The 14,080-nt window shown below is 32.4% G+C and overlaps 3 protein-coding genes and 1 long non-coding RNA gene across 6 annotated transcripts; 1 reads left to right on the top strand and 3 right to left on the bottom strand.

Moving 5' to 3' along the window:
• Window positions 1–26: 26 nt before the first annotated feature.
• LOC104725982 (uncharacterized) lies at window positions 27–1,567 on the bottom strand. The gene is made up of 2 exons (XM_010444733.3): window positions 886–1,567; window positions 27–224 (listed from the first exon to the last, which is right to left on the bottom strand). The coding sequence occupies exons 1-2, from the start codon at window positions 1,224–1,226 to the stop codon at window positions 167–169; spliced, it is 399 nt and encodes a 132-aa protein (XP_010443035.1). The 5' UTR covers window positions 1,227–1,567; the 3' UTR covers window positions 27–166.
• A 2,390-nt stretch (window positions 1,568–3,957) lies between these two features.
• Window positions 3,958–5,652, bottom strand: LOC104725981 (organelle RRM domain-containing protein 2, mitochondrial). Its single transcript, XM_010444732.3, has 4 exons — window positions 5,324–5,652; window positions 4,545–4,613; window positions 4,342–4,448; window positions 3,958–4,240 (listed from the first exon to the last, which is right to left on the bottom strand). The coding sequence occupies exons 1-4, from the start codon at window positions 5,505–5,507 to the stop codon at window positions 4,130–4,132; spliced, it is 471 nt and encodes a 156-aa protein (XP_010443034.1). The 5' UTR covers window positions 5,508–5,652; the 3' UTR covers window positions 3,958–4,129.
• Window positions 5,653–8,683: 3,031 nt separating this feature from the next.
• Window positions 8,684–11,946, bottom strand: LOC147935439 (uncharacterized). Of its 2 annotated transcripts, XR_015571160.1 has the most exons (5): window positions 11,808–11,946; window positions 11,058–11,148; window positions 10,118–10,327; window positions 9,925–9,986; window positions 8,684–9,200 (listed from the first exon to the last, which is right to left on the bottom strand). It is a non-coding gene; the product is annotated as an uncharacterized LOC147935439 (long non-coding RNA). The 2 variants fall into 2 exon arrangements; XR_015571159.1 differs by lacking the exon at window positions 9,925–9,986.
• On the top strand, window positions 9,009–11,819 carry LOC104725980 (putative beta-glucosidase 41). 2 transcript variants are annotated; one of them, XM_010444731.3, is made up of 12 exons: window positions 9,009–9,155; window positions 9,285–9,351; window positions 9,447–9,505; window positions 9,680–9,755; window positions 9,844–10,003; window positions 10,091–10,346; window positions 10,420–10,535; window positions 10,625–10,848; window positions 10,953–10,984; window positions 11,067–11,169; window positions 11,254–11,362; window positions 11,449–11,819. In XM_010444731.3, the coding sequence occupies exons 1-12, from the start codon at window positions 9,009–9,011 to the stop codon at window positions 11,675–11,677; spliced, it is 1,578 nt and encodes a 525-aa protein (XP_010443033.1). In that variant the 3' UTR covers window positions 11,678–11,819. The 2 variants fall into 2 exon arrangements, with proteins under 2 accessions (XP_010443033.1, XP_087328024.1); XM_087471898.1 differs by having other exon boundaries at window positions 11,254–11,366.
• Window positions 11,947–14,080: the final 2,134 nt, after the last annotated feature.

The raw sequence follows: 14,080 nt of genomic DNA, 5'->3' as shown, positions 1-14,080 counted from the left end.
CAAATTCAGTTTTGCATAAGTTTAGATTTCGGTGGTAGTAATTATAATATCAAAGCAATATATACATACATTAATAGTGCTACATCCTTCCATTAACATATTTATTGCTACTATACATATTCATACGCATAATAAACTCCATAATAAACTTTTTTAAAAGATCAACTCAAAACATGAACGGAGTCGGTGAGAACGCCGGGATCACCGGTTCGAAAGCATCGCTCCTGCAAAACCCATAAAACAAAAAGTAAAACGTCAAGACATTTTTATTATACACTACCATTTTGTAGACATAAATTTTCATTATACTCCCTTCGTTTCAAAATATAAGATGTTTTAAAGAAATTTTTTGTTTCATAATATAGGATGTTTTCAAGTTTCTATACAACTTTTAGATTAGTTTAATATTTTATATTGTGCAGTATTGTTTATGATTGGTTGAACTTGTTAAAAGTAAAGACTTCTTAATCTGCGTGCTTTAGTTAAAACATCTGATTGGTTGAACTTGTTAAAAGTAAAGACTTCTTAATCTGCGTGCTTTAGTTAAAACATCATATATTTTGAAACGGAGGGAGTATCATTTTTGGTTACCTTGCCATTTACGACAACTTCTGTTTACTCACATAAAACAATAAACATACTGATGTTGACATCCCAACTATATCGAATCTTTATCCACAAAATATCATCTAATTAACTATCATCATTATCTTCTATTTATCTTTCCTAATCTTCATACTTATCTTTATGAATATTCTTATGTTTAGTACATCTTTTTTAATCATCATGAGTTCATGACTGAAGTTAAAACATTATCATAAATCTATATACCCTAACCATACTTAACACAAAAGTATCATGTAAACTTGATAGAGTAGTGTGTACCCGAAATCGTCACTACGGAAACGAACATGACCACCGCCCGATCGTGACGACGCGTCTCCGCCGTCGTTGCCTTCGCTTTTCCGACGAACTTTCTTCTTCTCTTCGTGCTTTACCGATTTCTTTATAGCCGGTTTGTTCTCCGAGATCACGCTAAGTGACGGTCTCCACTCTGCCACTTGTTGTCCAGGTTGACCAGCCACTCTAACGCGTTTCCGCCTCCTTCGCTGTTTCATTAGCGTTTGCGATTCGTCTGAAACCGAATCGTCCGCGGCTGTGGCGGTGGATTCTTGGAACTGCTGTGAACCAAAACAAGGCACGACGAGTTCCAACAAGAATTTCATATTCTAACACCCCACCACAACTGAATCACTTCTCTTCTCTTTATAGACTTTTTATTTCCTAATTAGAATCTTTGGAATTGGTTTCTTAAAAGAGGCTAATAATGGTTTGGGATGTTGCCACAGGTTAAGAAATTTTGGAGTGATGATACTCTTAATGGAACAGAGGCAACGCAATTTATAGAAGGAACTTGAGGTCTTGTGACTCACTTCATTACGTGGACATAGTTTTGTTATATTATTACGAAACTGCCCTTGATTGTTCTTATCTTAAACCGGAGTTGGTTTACGTTGAATTGAGAAATGGGTTAAAGGCTAATTATTGACACTGTAGTAATACATAGTTATGGTTTATTAATCGTTTCAGTTGGTATAGTCGTATACTAGTATTCATTATTTATCTTGTGATCTCTCAAGTCTAGTTCATGTTGGGTCTAATATATTAAAAAACATGATTCGATTTGTGGTACAGAATAATAGAGACCCGTGTTACAGATAAAAACAAAAGAAATATCTAAACCTGAACTCATGGAAACATTTTAGAGTGATTTGTTTCTGAAGTAGGATCATTTTATTTGGTCGACGTGAATCATTTTTGTTTCCGAACTTCTTGTATTCTTAGTATACAACAAATGCATTTTGCTGTCTCTTTAAAATAATTTTGGACCACTTTTATTATATTCAGAAGTAAATTAATTTTTGATTGCTATAGGTTCGCATACGGTGTTATGATATATAACGTTTCTTTAATTTGAAAGAAAAAACTCTTACGTAATTGTCAGTTTGAGATTGGTTTCGGTGAATTTCGGTTTGGTTTTTTTGGGTTAGCCTCTAGATAGAAGTTAAACCAACTAAAAAAGTTACTATGAATTTGATGTAATCGTGTTTTTTTTTTGGATCGATTTAGCTTAGAAATTAAGTTTTACCATTGATTTGTTAGTCTTTTTGACTCTTTTCTAAAATGAGAGATTAATCCGGTTCAAATCGCATGTGAAATGGGTACATGGTGAGTTGGTGACTTTAAATATTTTTGATGTAATCTTAGTATATTAACTAACTAAAATCATTCACATCCATTACCATTATCATATATTGTTTCCTTTGATCGGGGTCTTCCACATAGTTTCAAGTACGTTAATACATAGTCCTTTATAAAAAAAAAAAAAGAAAAAAAGTACGTAATACGGTAATAGTATATCATGATATGATGACATGATGTTACTTATATCTGCATGTGCTTATCATACGTGGCAATGAGAAAACCCTATAATAAATGTATATGATAAGAAGTAAGAACGTAAATACAAACTCCTGTAGATAAGAACTATAATAAATAAAATAAGTTCAGACTCATATCTCCTAACGATACAGAAAACGAAACGGTCCAAGTACTTCATAATATATGTGTTACTAATTCATGATACGAAAACATTTTCATTATATATAAACCATAATTCAATTCAACCACAGAGAACGACTCGTCTAAGATGCTGTCACATTTGAAAGGAATCACACATGCGGCGCAACAAAAACGACGATGACTCATCTTACTCTCATTTTCTCAATAATACCACGACTTTATAGATTATATATGAATAATGGAGGTTACTCAGTTAGTTATGTTGCTACTTGCTAGGTGTCAATGTGCTAATGTATCCATAAGATTTATTGATCGAATACTGATATGAATCTAATCCTAACCCACACGATTAGAACGAGAGGACACACGTGAGTTTATCGAATTTTCTTAAGATACAATGTGTGGCTAGGATTACATCTCAGCTTAATTAGTTTAACGAGAAATAACAAGAAAGCAAAGAACTGATACGATCATCGTCAATTGAAAAGACTTGATTAGAAACGTTATCCGATTAGATACAATCCTACTTGATTAGTTTATGCAGTTACATTTGACTTGTGCCCACTCCTCGAACTTGGAAACAAAGAAACATTTGTACACGTTTCCGTCGACATTTCTAATTACTAGCTAACATTTCATTGCGTCCAAGGAAGTGATCACAAGAAAAACAGCAAAACGTATCATCACTATTACCATTATAAGCCAAGTACATTCCAAAAATGGGTATTCTTTTGAATTTGGAGTCATATGATGTTGTAAAATGGAATTAGTTGCATGAGAAAGAGGGAATTGTCTCACCAAACGTAATTGGACAGCGAAGGAATGTTATAGTATGAACGGTATCTCCTTTGCATATTTTGTTTCCGTTTTTGTCATATAACATTTACTGCTTAAATTTATGTAAGCCATTAGTATTTTTTGATATTTCTTTTTGTTTTTGTTCAGTCCACATGTTATATAACAATGTTCGTGTAGATTCTAGACAGCTCCACGTGAAATTGTGAGAACTCAATGTTGTTTTGCATGTTGTGGCCCTACGACTCGTTACCATTTGTTTTCATCATCACTTTCAATGTTAAGTGGTTGCATCTAAACAAAAATTGTGAGTTAGTCATTGGCTAATGGCTACGGACCCATTGGTTTTATGAAAACGATCAATTAGCATATAACTACATTTCAAGATATTGTGGTAACCAAAAATCAACAAAACTGAACCGGGTGGTCTTAGTTTTTCAATCCCATCTTAAGCCGACATACAAAATCAATCATGTAAACAAAAAACAATCTAAACGACAACGTTTTAAATCTTTGTGTCTTAGCCGTATAAGCAAAACTACTCATATCCGCCTCTTAAAGAGCCCATTACATTTAACATTGTCTTGTAAATGACAGTTTTTTGGTTATTACTCAATAAATATTAATTTCGAGTTTCTCAACTTCCAAGGTAATAACAAGCCACTGACACAACAGTTTGATCACAGAAGAAGATAGAATGAAGCATAAAAATGAATATGAAGATTCATAAGAATCGAACAAAGCTGTCTCTCTAACGGTTACCATAATATGGAGGACGAGACATGTTGCTCTGAGGTTGATATGACGGCATTTGCTCTCTTGGTCTTGCATACTCTGCGAATATGACCCAACCGTCAAGAAACTGCAGAGAGCAGGTTAGCCATTTGGTATTTGTTAGCGTAAACTCTCTTAAATAGATTTTGGTTTGGTAATCGAGAAATGGATATTAGAAAGAGATAGTACCTTCCCATCCATTCCAGCTATGCCTTTTGCAGAATCTTCTAAGGTGGTGTATCTAACAAATCCAAACCCTTTGGAATATCCTGATACTCTGTCTGTGACAACCTTAGCTACAAAAAGCCAATTTGAGAGAAAGTAATCGTTACAGTTAGTTATCTTCACGATTCAGTTTAATACACATAAAGTGTCACAATACGAAAACGCACCATCAGCAACTTCTCCAAACTGAGCAAAAGCTGTCCTAAGTCCTTCAGAAGTAGTGCGCTTACTAAGCCCTGAAAATATCCCAAGTGGCACAAATATAGTCCTTTAGATATAAACTTTTCAACTTCACAAATAAGTAACATGATACAAAAACACTTCAGGAAACTTATGGCTTACGAAAGGATAGTAAATCAGACTTAAACATGTTATGTATTAGATGTGCTACATACATAAGTCTATGATATACTATTTGACCAAACTTTAAGTTATTATGACCATGTGATCAAAATGAGAAACAGAGGTTGCTTCAAAGCCCAATAGTAAGCTGCAATTTAAAAATGATTGACACTAGGAAGAAATTAAAGAAACACAGAAGCCTTGAAACTAAGTGTAAGACCAAGCTCTCTTGCACTTCATTCTTAAGCTAAGCAATTACACATTTTTAGGAAATGAGGATCATTACAGAATAATTGAGAAAACCACACCAAACTATATCACTCGTTGCAAAAGACATATATAAAATCTAAGACACAGCTTCATTTCTCAAAGACTCAAAACACATATAAATCTAAATCTTGTACTATTCAAATTCTAATCAAATGTTCAAAATTACTTATGATTTTGGGTTTCCCACAGGAATAGTCTAAATCTCAATTCAAAAGGAGTGATCTTTAAAACCACCCAAATCTCAAAAACCCAGATAGACTCGACCAAACGATAAACCCTCCAAAACCCCCCAGAAATGAATGAATTGAGAGATTAAAAGGGTTTTCAAAATTACCGGAGACGAAGAGGTTGGTGCTAGGATCAGCCTGAGGGCGAGCTGGTGTTTGGGTTTCAGCTTGTGGAGACAAAAAAGAGAACTTTGAAGTGTTTGAACAGAAGAGCCGTCTCAAACCAACCGGAGCCGAAGCCACTTCCGTCACCGCTCTTGATATCGCTGGAAGTCTCATAGCCATCGCCATTTGATTCAATCGAGTGATTCTTTCTTCGGGATCTTAAGGAAAAAGGTTAAAACCCTAAAACAAAAGCAGAGATCTATTGATTTGGATTTTTGAGAAGAAGCAAAGGGTTTATGCGAAAATGATGACCTAAACAAAAAGTAGACATAACTCAAAATTACGGATATACCCCTGTACTTAATTCAAAGTTTATTACCCTATTAATTCGGAGTACATGTTTTTTCTTTCCTTTTTTTGTTTTCTTCAATTAAACCTAAAAGTTAATAAGAATTGCATCAAAATGACACTGGAAAAATGGATAAATGTTAGTGATGTCAAAAAAAGAAGGAGAAATGTTAGTTTCTCATAAAGGATACAATTGTAATCACCAAATTAATAGAATAAATTTAATTTTTTGAATAAATAAATAAATATTAGTTTTCAAAAATTTAGCTCATTTTTTTCTGTCTAGTTAATATAGACGATATTTCATTTTAATTGCTAACCAATCAACAAAAAAAAAAAAAAACAGAAATTTGATATATAATTATACCACATTAATTTGGTTTTTGGATTTTTACTTGGAATATTTTCTTAAGATTTAAATGTATGAAATTTTCTATCATCTTGATCTCATTTTCAAAATATATTAAATTATCATATATTGTAATACTTATAATTAATAAATATATAAATTTTTATGCATATGTTTTGATTTGAATTTTTTTAAACACATTAAATATTCTTTTTCCTCATTCACCATGGTAGATTATGTTTATTCATTATCTCCATTTTTTTAGTGTATTGTTTTGACAAGATTTTTTTACCTCTATTAACCCCATGCAATTCCAAGTAGAGAATACATATTCCATGACATTCAGCATTCATGCAAATTATGCTAATTTATGTCACCTATAGAACTAGATTTGATGTTTTAAAGAGAAAATACAGATTCAAAACCGAACTAATTTATACTTTGACGTGGGATATATGGCAAGGTGTACAAATTGCACAAAATCTACTAATGATGGTAGAACAAAATCTACTAATGATGGTAGAACAGGCCAGACTAACATAAATGATTTCTTTGATATTTAGGATATATTTAGATTTTTTTTTAGTTATTGTATTTGAAAGATTTTGTTAAGATTTTAAATTATGAATTTTTTCTTATTATTATTTAAAATAACAATTATTTAAATCAAATATCATTTCCATCAAAAATACATTGAGTGAAATCCGACATCTTTATCAGCATTATTATACTTTATTCTTAGATCATCAAATGACTATGCTGACTCATATGAAATTTTCTCTTTCTTTGTTTGCTCAAAACTGCAATTAAGTTTATGATCTATATATTTGGTGTTAAAAAATAAAATTATATGCATTGAAAGAGTAAAAAGTTTATGCCATTTTTGGAAAGCGATGAAATGTTGCTTCAAAACACTAATGGTACTAAATACTAATAATGGTATTTGAGTCATTTTGTTAAAGAAAATGGTTGGTTGTACAAAAATATCACAATCTTTGGCGATCTAAAACTACATGCAAATTAAAAGGATGATGTTTTTCTAGGTGGCAAACTTAGAAAAAATTTTCTACTTCTAACATTCAAAAATCTAAAACTGCATGCTAAAAAAGTTCGTAAAATTAAGTTTTTTTGAATACACATAGCTTTCCAACTTAAATTAATCAACTTTATGTATATCTAACATCCACTATCACCCTCTTTAAGGTAAGTTAATTTTCTCAATTATGTAGTTAGATCCACTATTCCTTAAAATTAACAAATCTATTATTCATTTTTTTGTGTGCAACACAAATCTATTATTCTCGTTTTACATTTTAATACCCAAATTCAAGCAGCCAGTCAGAAATACATGTATTTATACCCTCAACATCAAAAAGACAACACTCAAAACTCAAAAAACCACTCAGAATCAATGCATGTATGTTTGATTAATCATAAAACACTGAAAAGTCCTTTATTAAAATTACATAATAACATTAACCAGCCAGCAAAAATATTTTTGATATGAATTTTTTTTGTAATTACCAAACATTATAAAGGTTGATTTATAGTTTTAAAGGGTCAAAAGGATTAGTTATCGAATAATATAATTTTGAGGACAAAATTAGAAAAATGATCTGTAAAATGGACCATTTTATCAATTAATGTATTTTTCCTATAATTTTGAAGATATTTGTAGTTATTGAATTTTGAAACAAACACATATTGGAATAGATAGATTTACCTAACTCTATTTTATACATAAGATGGGTATCTATGTTGATATAATATAAAGATTTAAATTAGTTTTATTTTAACTTATTAGATCTCATAATATTAATGGTTCGTGGATTTGGAAATTCTAGTAGGATTTAAGAATTTAGGTCGAATTGAATAGTTTTATAACTAAAAATAAATAATGTTAGAGGTAATATTGTCCATCATTAATATAGTGCATGTAAAAATCATCAATAGAAGATCTCGATGTTATGGGGAGAGATGCATGTTTAAATGTTCGTGGAACCGGTCATCATATCATATATGTTGCAGGTAGGTAATGATAGATTGATCATCATATGTAATATGATTAAATCAATATATATATATATATATATGGTAATGTAAGAAATAACGAAAAAAACATCAAATCAAGTAGATATGAAAATCATAAACTGGATTGAAAATTAAATAACTATATAAAAATAATTGCATATCAAATAACTATATAAACAAAAATATTGCATACAAATATAAAGACTAATTTCTCATTTATCATTTATCATTTATCATTTATGACTTTGATCAAATCTCTCATATTTTGTTGCAAAAGAGCCTAACTTATGATTATATAAAAAAATGCTGACGTCAAAATTCATACAGGGGCTTAAAAGAGCTCAGTAACAATTCTTACAAAATAACTCTTTCCTAAATATATTGAAATAACTTGGTTTGAGTAAATCCATTATAATTCGATATTGTATAAAAAGTGATTTTAACTAGTGTAGGAGGCATTTGCCTCTTCTTCTCCCTTACCAAAAAAAAAATGATTTTAAGTAGTATTTATAGTTGACTTTGATAAAAGATTAATTGAACGACGCACAATTTGGCTTAGATTTCTAAAACCATTAAAACTAACATAAACCACTAAGCATGACGACGAAAATAAAAAAATCAACGACCAAAAACATAAATAAAGAGCATAGGTAAATTATTTAGGTGAATAAATGTCTCTCTAACAGACTTTTTTTTTTCTTTTTTCTTTAAGTTTTTGGCACAAGTATAAAGAGACGTGTACAGTAAAAGGAAGAGTGAACAAATGTCAACACCAAAGAAGAGCCTTTAAAGGAAGAGAGCTTTTGTTTTGCACTCTTCCTCTTTTCTTCTTCAACTTTACAAATAGAAAACACACACAAAAAACTCCATTTTCTTGCCTCCAAATCTTTCATTTACACACAAAAAAGTTCATCCCTTTATCTTCCTCTCTCTTTCTCTTTTATTCATGCGACCCAAAAATGGAATCTTTAATGAGACTAGTCTTGGTTCTGTTTCCGCTCTTGCTCGTCTTCATCGTCCCTCTTGATCATGTTTCCTCAGAATCTATTAGCAGAGCAAATTTTCCAGATGGGTTTGTGTTCGGTACAGCTTCTTCAGCTTACCAGGTGACAATCTTCTTCTTCTTCTTCATCATCATCATCATCTCCAAACTGATCCAAGAAAGAGATGTGATTAGTTCGAAGGAGCTGTGAAACGATTTTGACAAATCGCAATATTTTCTTGCACGAAATCAGTTTGAAGGAGCTGTGAAAGAAGGAAACAAAGGAGAGAGCATTTGGGACACTTTCACGAAGAAACCAGGTATCAAATAAAAACAAACCCAGAGAACTTTACGAAGAACACAGAAAAATCAAGATTTCAGATGATTCAATGCTATTATTGTTCTTGATCAACAGGAAAGATATTGGATTTTAGCAATGCGGATACTACGGTCGATCAATACCACAGGTTTCACGTAAGTTTCACCTAAAAAAAAGAACACATTAGTTGACTTATGCTTGAAGATAAAAGTAGGGTTGCTTCTTGACAGAGCAAAACTCATCCAAAAATATCTAAGATAAGACGCAACAGGACATAATTGAGAGAATCTAAGAAGCAAGACCTTTCTTTTGTTTGTTTCCTATCACAGAGTGACATAGACCTGATGAAAGATCTGAGTATGGATGCTTACAGATTCTCTATATCTTGGTCAAGAATATTCCCTAGTAAGTCTAGTTCATTTAGCTGTGTGTGATAAGAGTATTGTTATTATCGAGTTGCGACGGGTCTATTAAACTCGGGTTTTGTTAACAGATGGAACAGGGAAAGTAAATCCAGATGGAGTTAAGTACTATAACAGCCTAATAGATGCTCTTTTAGTCAAAGGAATCAAACCTTATGTGACATTGTATCACTGGGATCTCCCACAAGCTTTAGAAGACAGATATGAAGGATGGCTAAGCAGAGAAGTCGTGTGAGTATATATGATCTTTTGATGAAAATGTGAAATGTTGATATGGTGAAATGATTAAGAAATCAAAAAGCTAAATAAATGGTGCAGGGATGATTTTGAGCGTTATGCATTCACCTGTTTCAAAGCATTTGGAGATAGAGTGAAGTACTGGGTCACTTTCAACGAGCCTCACGGGTTATCGATCCAAGGCTATGACACAGGGATACAGGCTCCAGGGAGGTGCTCACTTCTGGGACATTGGTTTTGTAAGAAGGGGACGTCATCGGTCGAACCGTACGTTGTAGCTCATAACATTCTGTTGTCTCATGCTGCTGCTTACCACACCTATCAGAGAAACTTCAAGGTAAGAAAACAAAACAGAACAAGTCTTATGATTCTAAGAGCAGAATAAAATGTGAGAATTTTCTATATGGAAGGAGAAACAACGTGGTCAAATCGGGATAGCATTAGATGCAAAATGGTATGAGCCAATGTCTGATTGTGACGAAGACAAAGATGCTGCTCGTAGAGCAATGGATTTTGGGATTGGATGGTAACTATAAGATCCTTTTATCTGTGAATATATGCATAGAAAAGCTAAAAGAGAGAAAGACCAAAGTGACATAATGAGATTTGAAACAGGTTTATGGATCCTCTAATCAATGGAGACTACCCAGCTTCAATGAAGAGTCTAGTGGAAAAGAGACTACCAAAGATAACACCAGAGATGTCTAAATCTATAATAGGGGCATACGATTTCATAGGAATCAACCACTACACCACATTATACGCGAGGAACGACAGAACTAGGATAAGGAAACTGATTCTACACGATGCTTCTTCTGATGCAGCCGTGATTACAAGCTGTAAGAAACAATACCATTTCTCATATCATTCTCATTACTGCTACAAAAACTAAATGAACTAATCTGATGTTTTCTACTCTTTGTTTGCTCCTAACTGTTTGTAGCTTATCGTGGAGGAGTAGCTATAGGAGAAAGAGTATGTATTTCTCTGATAGAAACCGAAGGTGTTTACTAAAAGAAATTAAACAGTGATTTGATGAGAAACTTACTTGAATCAGGCAGGATCAAGCTGGCTACACATTGTCCCATGGGGAATCAGGAAACTAGCAGTGTATGTCAAAGACATCTACGGAAACCCACCTGTATACATCACAGAAAACGGTAAATATCTCAAACCCCAAAATGTTATCCTCAAAAACCATCAATCAATAGAAAAAAAGTCATATTTTTTCTCCATCATCACAGGGATGGATGAGAAAAACAATCCATTCATAGACATGGAGAAAGCATTACAAGATGACAAGAGGATAAGCTTCCACAGAGACTACCTCTCAAACTTATCAGCTGCCATAAGGTAAGTAAGTGTTTCACTTAGCAAAAAAGATTCATTCTTTCACAAAAGAGTCTTTGAGTAAAAGAAAAAAACGTAAACTTTTGCAGGAATGATGAATGTGATGTAAGAGGATATTTTGTGTGGTCATTGCTAGACAATTGGGAATGGAACTCAGGATACACAGTCCGGTTTGGGATCTACTACATTGACTACAAGAACAATCTCACAAGGATCCCTAAAGCCTCTGCTAGATTGTTTCAAACTCTACTTAGCTCTTCAAGCAAGCTTTTACAGGAGAAGGCAACAGAACAAGAGTTCAAATTCCAAGAGAAATGATAGAGATCAAAAGACAGAGATAGAGTAGGAATTTTCATATATACACGGATTATTCATATACGGATCAAAGACGATTCAAGCCGAAACAGAGCTGAATCAAATGTAATTGATAAAAAGAAAAAAAAAACACCTTTTTAAGAGACATTAAAGCATAGTTACAGGATTAATGGCAACACGAGCTTGAGAGAAACACTGGAGACGATAACCATGGATTCACCTCCGTGCTCAGGAGCAAGAAATCGCCGGAAATTTGTTTCGGAGAGGGAGTGAGTTCTATAGCCGGAGTCATAGTTCTCGACGACGCCGTTTGGGCGATATATTTGATAAATTTTACCGAGTATGGGACTGTGAGATTTTAAAATTTCAGAAATCCCACCAAACTTTTTGTGATTTTCAGAAAAACCCACTCAATTTCAGAATATTTGTAGAGAAAAAAATGATGATTAATATTAAAAGATTTTGAGACAGTTTGCTCGAATTTGGTTGATTCGAATGTTTTATGTATCTGGATTTGGATTAACATGCGCCATTGAAATTGAAAGTTACATAAACCGACGATGAAAGAGGAAACCCAAAAATAACAAATAAAACATCACCGGGTTAGAAACTAGTGTATGATACCAAAGAGATTAGGCGTACTACCAATCACTATGGTAAAAAAAAAAAGAATTCCATGTACAAAGTTTTCACTTTGACTATGATTAATTGTCAATTGATATCATAAACGAAAGTGCTACTATGATGTGATTAAATGAGGCATAAGGAGATAATCCAAATAAATAATGTTTTTAACAGATCTTGGAGAGGAGAATCTGATGGCGATAAGAACTGAGATCGATGCCCCCATGACACCGGCGTCGGCGCTTGAGCTCATTCCTAAGAAGAAGTAGCTAGTGTTTGGTATTTACTTGTTAGTAAAAAAAAAATCTGGTTTTTAGTTATATTTGTGTGTGTTTAGTTTTATGTTTAAGTATGTAATGTTGGTTTAATCTCCGAGGGGTGCGCTAAAGGGATCTGTCGCCCTTAGAGCATCCTCAGCCGCACGTATCTCCATCGCATTCTGGACCTTGAGCGAGGCCTTGGTTTGTTGAGTCAACTCTGCCAACAGCTTCGCCGTTTCTCTTCGTTTGGAGCCATAAAACCTCATCGTCTTCATCATCATCATATCATCATGATGGAGAGAGAAGAAGAAAAAAAAATTTGGGGAAAGATTCGTTTTTTTTTTTATTTTGTTACAAAAGGCAGTCACACACAAATACTGACGTGACGTGTGGGTGGTTTGACTATTTTGGTTTATTAAAAACGAAGCATAAAAAGGTTTTGTTAAGGAGCTTATAATAATAATAATAAGTTATTTGCATTACATTATCAATGTTGCACTGTATTCAACTACTATTCATGTTAATCCGATACATAACCTCGTCTCTAAAATCTGTCAATATTAATCCTTTTTTTTTTTGTTTCTCTAAAGATTCTTAAAATTTGTCGCTTACAAGGTCATAGGATGAGGGGAGAGAGAAAGGGCCGCAGGTGTTTTCTATATAGAAAAAGATAATATACACACACAAATATGATTTTGTTCTCGCCGTTATAGTAGGGACCACAATATCTCATTTAATTCAACTTTTCCGTTGACCATGGAGGACTATTAAAAAAAATTTACACCATGCTCTAAAAAGTTGAAGCTTTCTATAAAAATTGATATTTCAAAATAAATAAAAAAAACCGGTCTCAGAAGCAAAGTATCTAGGCATCAGATATTATTTCTGTACCATGAAATTTTACATCTAATTTAAAATAACAAACATATATTACTCAATTAATATAAAAAGTATGTGTTCAACATACATATATAGTAAATTTACCGTATATAGTAAATTATATAATTTTAAAAATTTTATAATTCATAATTGATATATTTAAACTTAATAAAAAGTTTAAAATTATAAATATTTAAACATATTAAAATAACACAAATGAGTTATATTACATGACATGATTGAATTGATAATACTAATAAAATAAAATATTATTAATATGATACTTCAATATGTGTTAAATACTCATTTTACTATTTTAACAACATCAATATAAAATATGTCGAATCAAATTGATTTAATTATGATTGTATTAAATAAAAATTGTTGTGGAGTATATTGTGGATTATATACTAAACAACTAAAATTAACAAAAAAAAAATACATTAGCAAAATTAGTATTAAAATAGTACATTAATAAAAAAATAAATAAAAATTTGTCTCGCGGTATACCGCAGGTCATAATCTAGTTATATACTATAAATGTAACACCCCGACCGCCACCTCTTAGTGGACCCCATGTCCAATCTCAGTCCATGAGATCATCCTCCTTAATGCTCCTCACGTCTTCTCACTAGGCCCGTGA

Source organism: Camelina sativa, chromosome 11, assembly GCF_030686135.1.
Source record: "Camelina sativa cultivar CO46 ecotype springtype chromosome 11, ASM3068613v1".
Lineage (NCBI taxonomy): Eukaryota > Viridiplantae > Streptophyta > Magnoliopsida > Brassicales > Brassicaceae > Camelina > Camelina sativa.
Note: the sequence above shows the minus strand (reverse complement) of the source record. Positions and strands in the feature narration are given on the sequence as shown.

Coding starts and splice junctions, on each gene's coding strand:
- LOC104725982 (XM_010444733.3), bottom strand. CDS start 1,226: ATGAAATTCTTGTTGGAACTCGTCGTGCCTTGTTTTGGTTCACAGCAG. Junction 225..885: donor TTCCGTAGTGACGATTTCGG/GTACACACTACT, acceptor TGGGTTTTGCAG/GAGCGATGCTTTCGAACCGG.
- LOC104725981 (XM_010444732.3), bottom strand. CDS start 5,507: ATGGCGATGGCTATGAGACTTCCAGCGATATCAAGAGCGGTGACGGAA. Junction 4,449..4,544: donor GTTTGGAGAAGTTGCTGATG/GTGCGTTTTCGT, acceptor GGCTTTTTGTAG/CTAAGGTTGTCACAGACAGA. Junction 4,241..4,341: donor TAGCTGGAATGGATGGGAAG/GTACTATCTCTT, acceptor TGCTCTCTGCAG/TTTCTTGACGGTTGGGTCAT.
- LOC104725980 (XM_010444731.3), top strand. CDS start 9,009: ATGGAATCTTTAATGAGACTAGTCTTGGTTCTGTTTCCGCTCTTGCTC. Junction 9,156..9,284: donor CAGCTTCTTCAGCTTACCAG/GTGACAATCTTC, acceptor GCACGAAATCAG/TTTGAAGGAGCTGTGAAAGA. Junction 11,170..11,253: donor TGTATACATCACAGAAAACG/GTAAATATCTCA, acceptor CCATCATCACAG/GGATGGATGAGAAAAACAAT.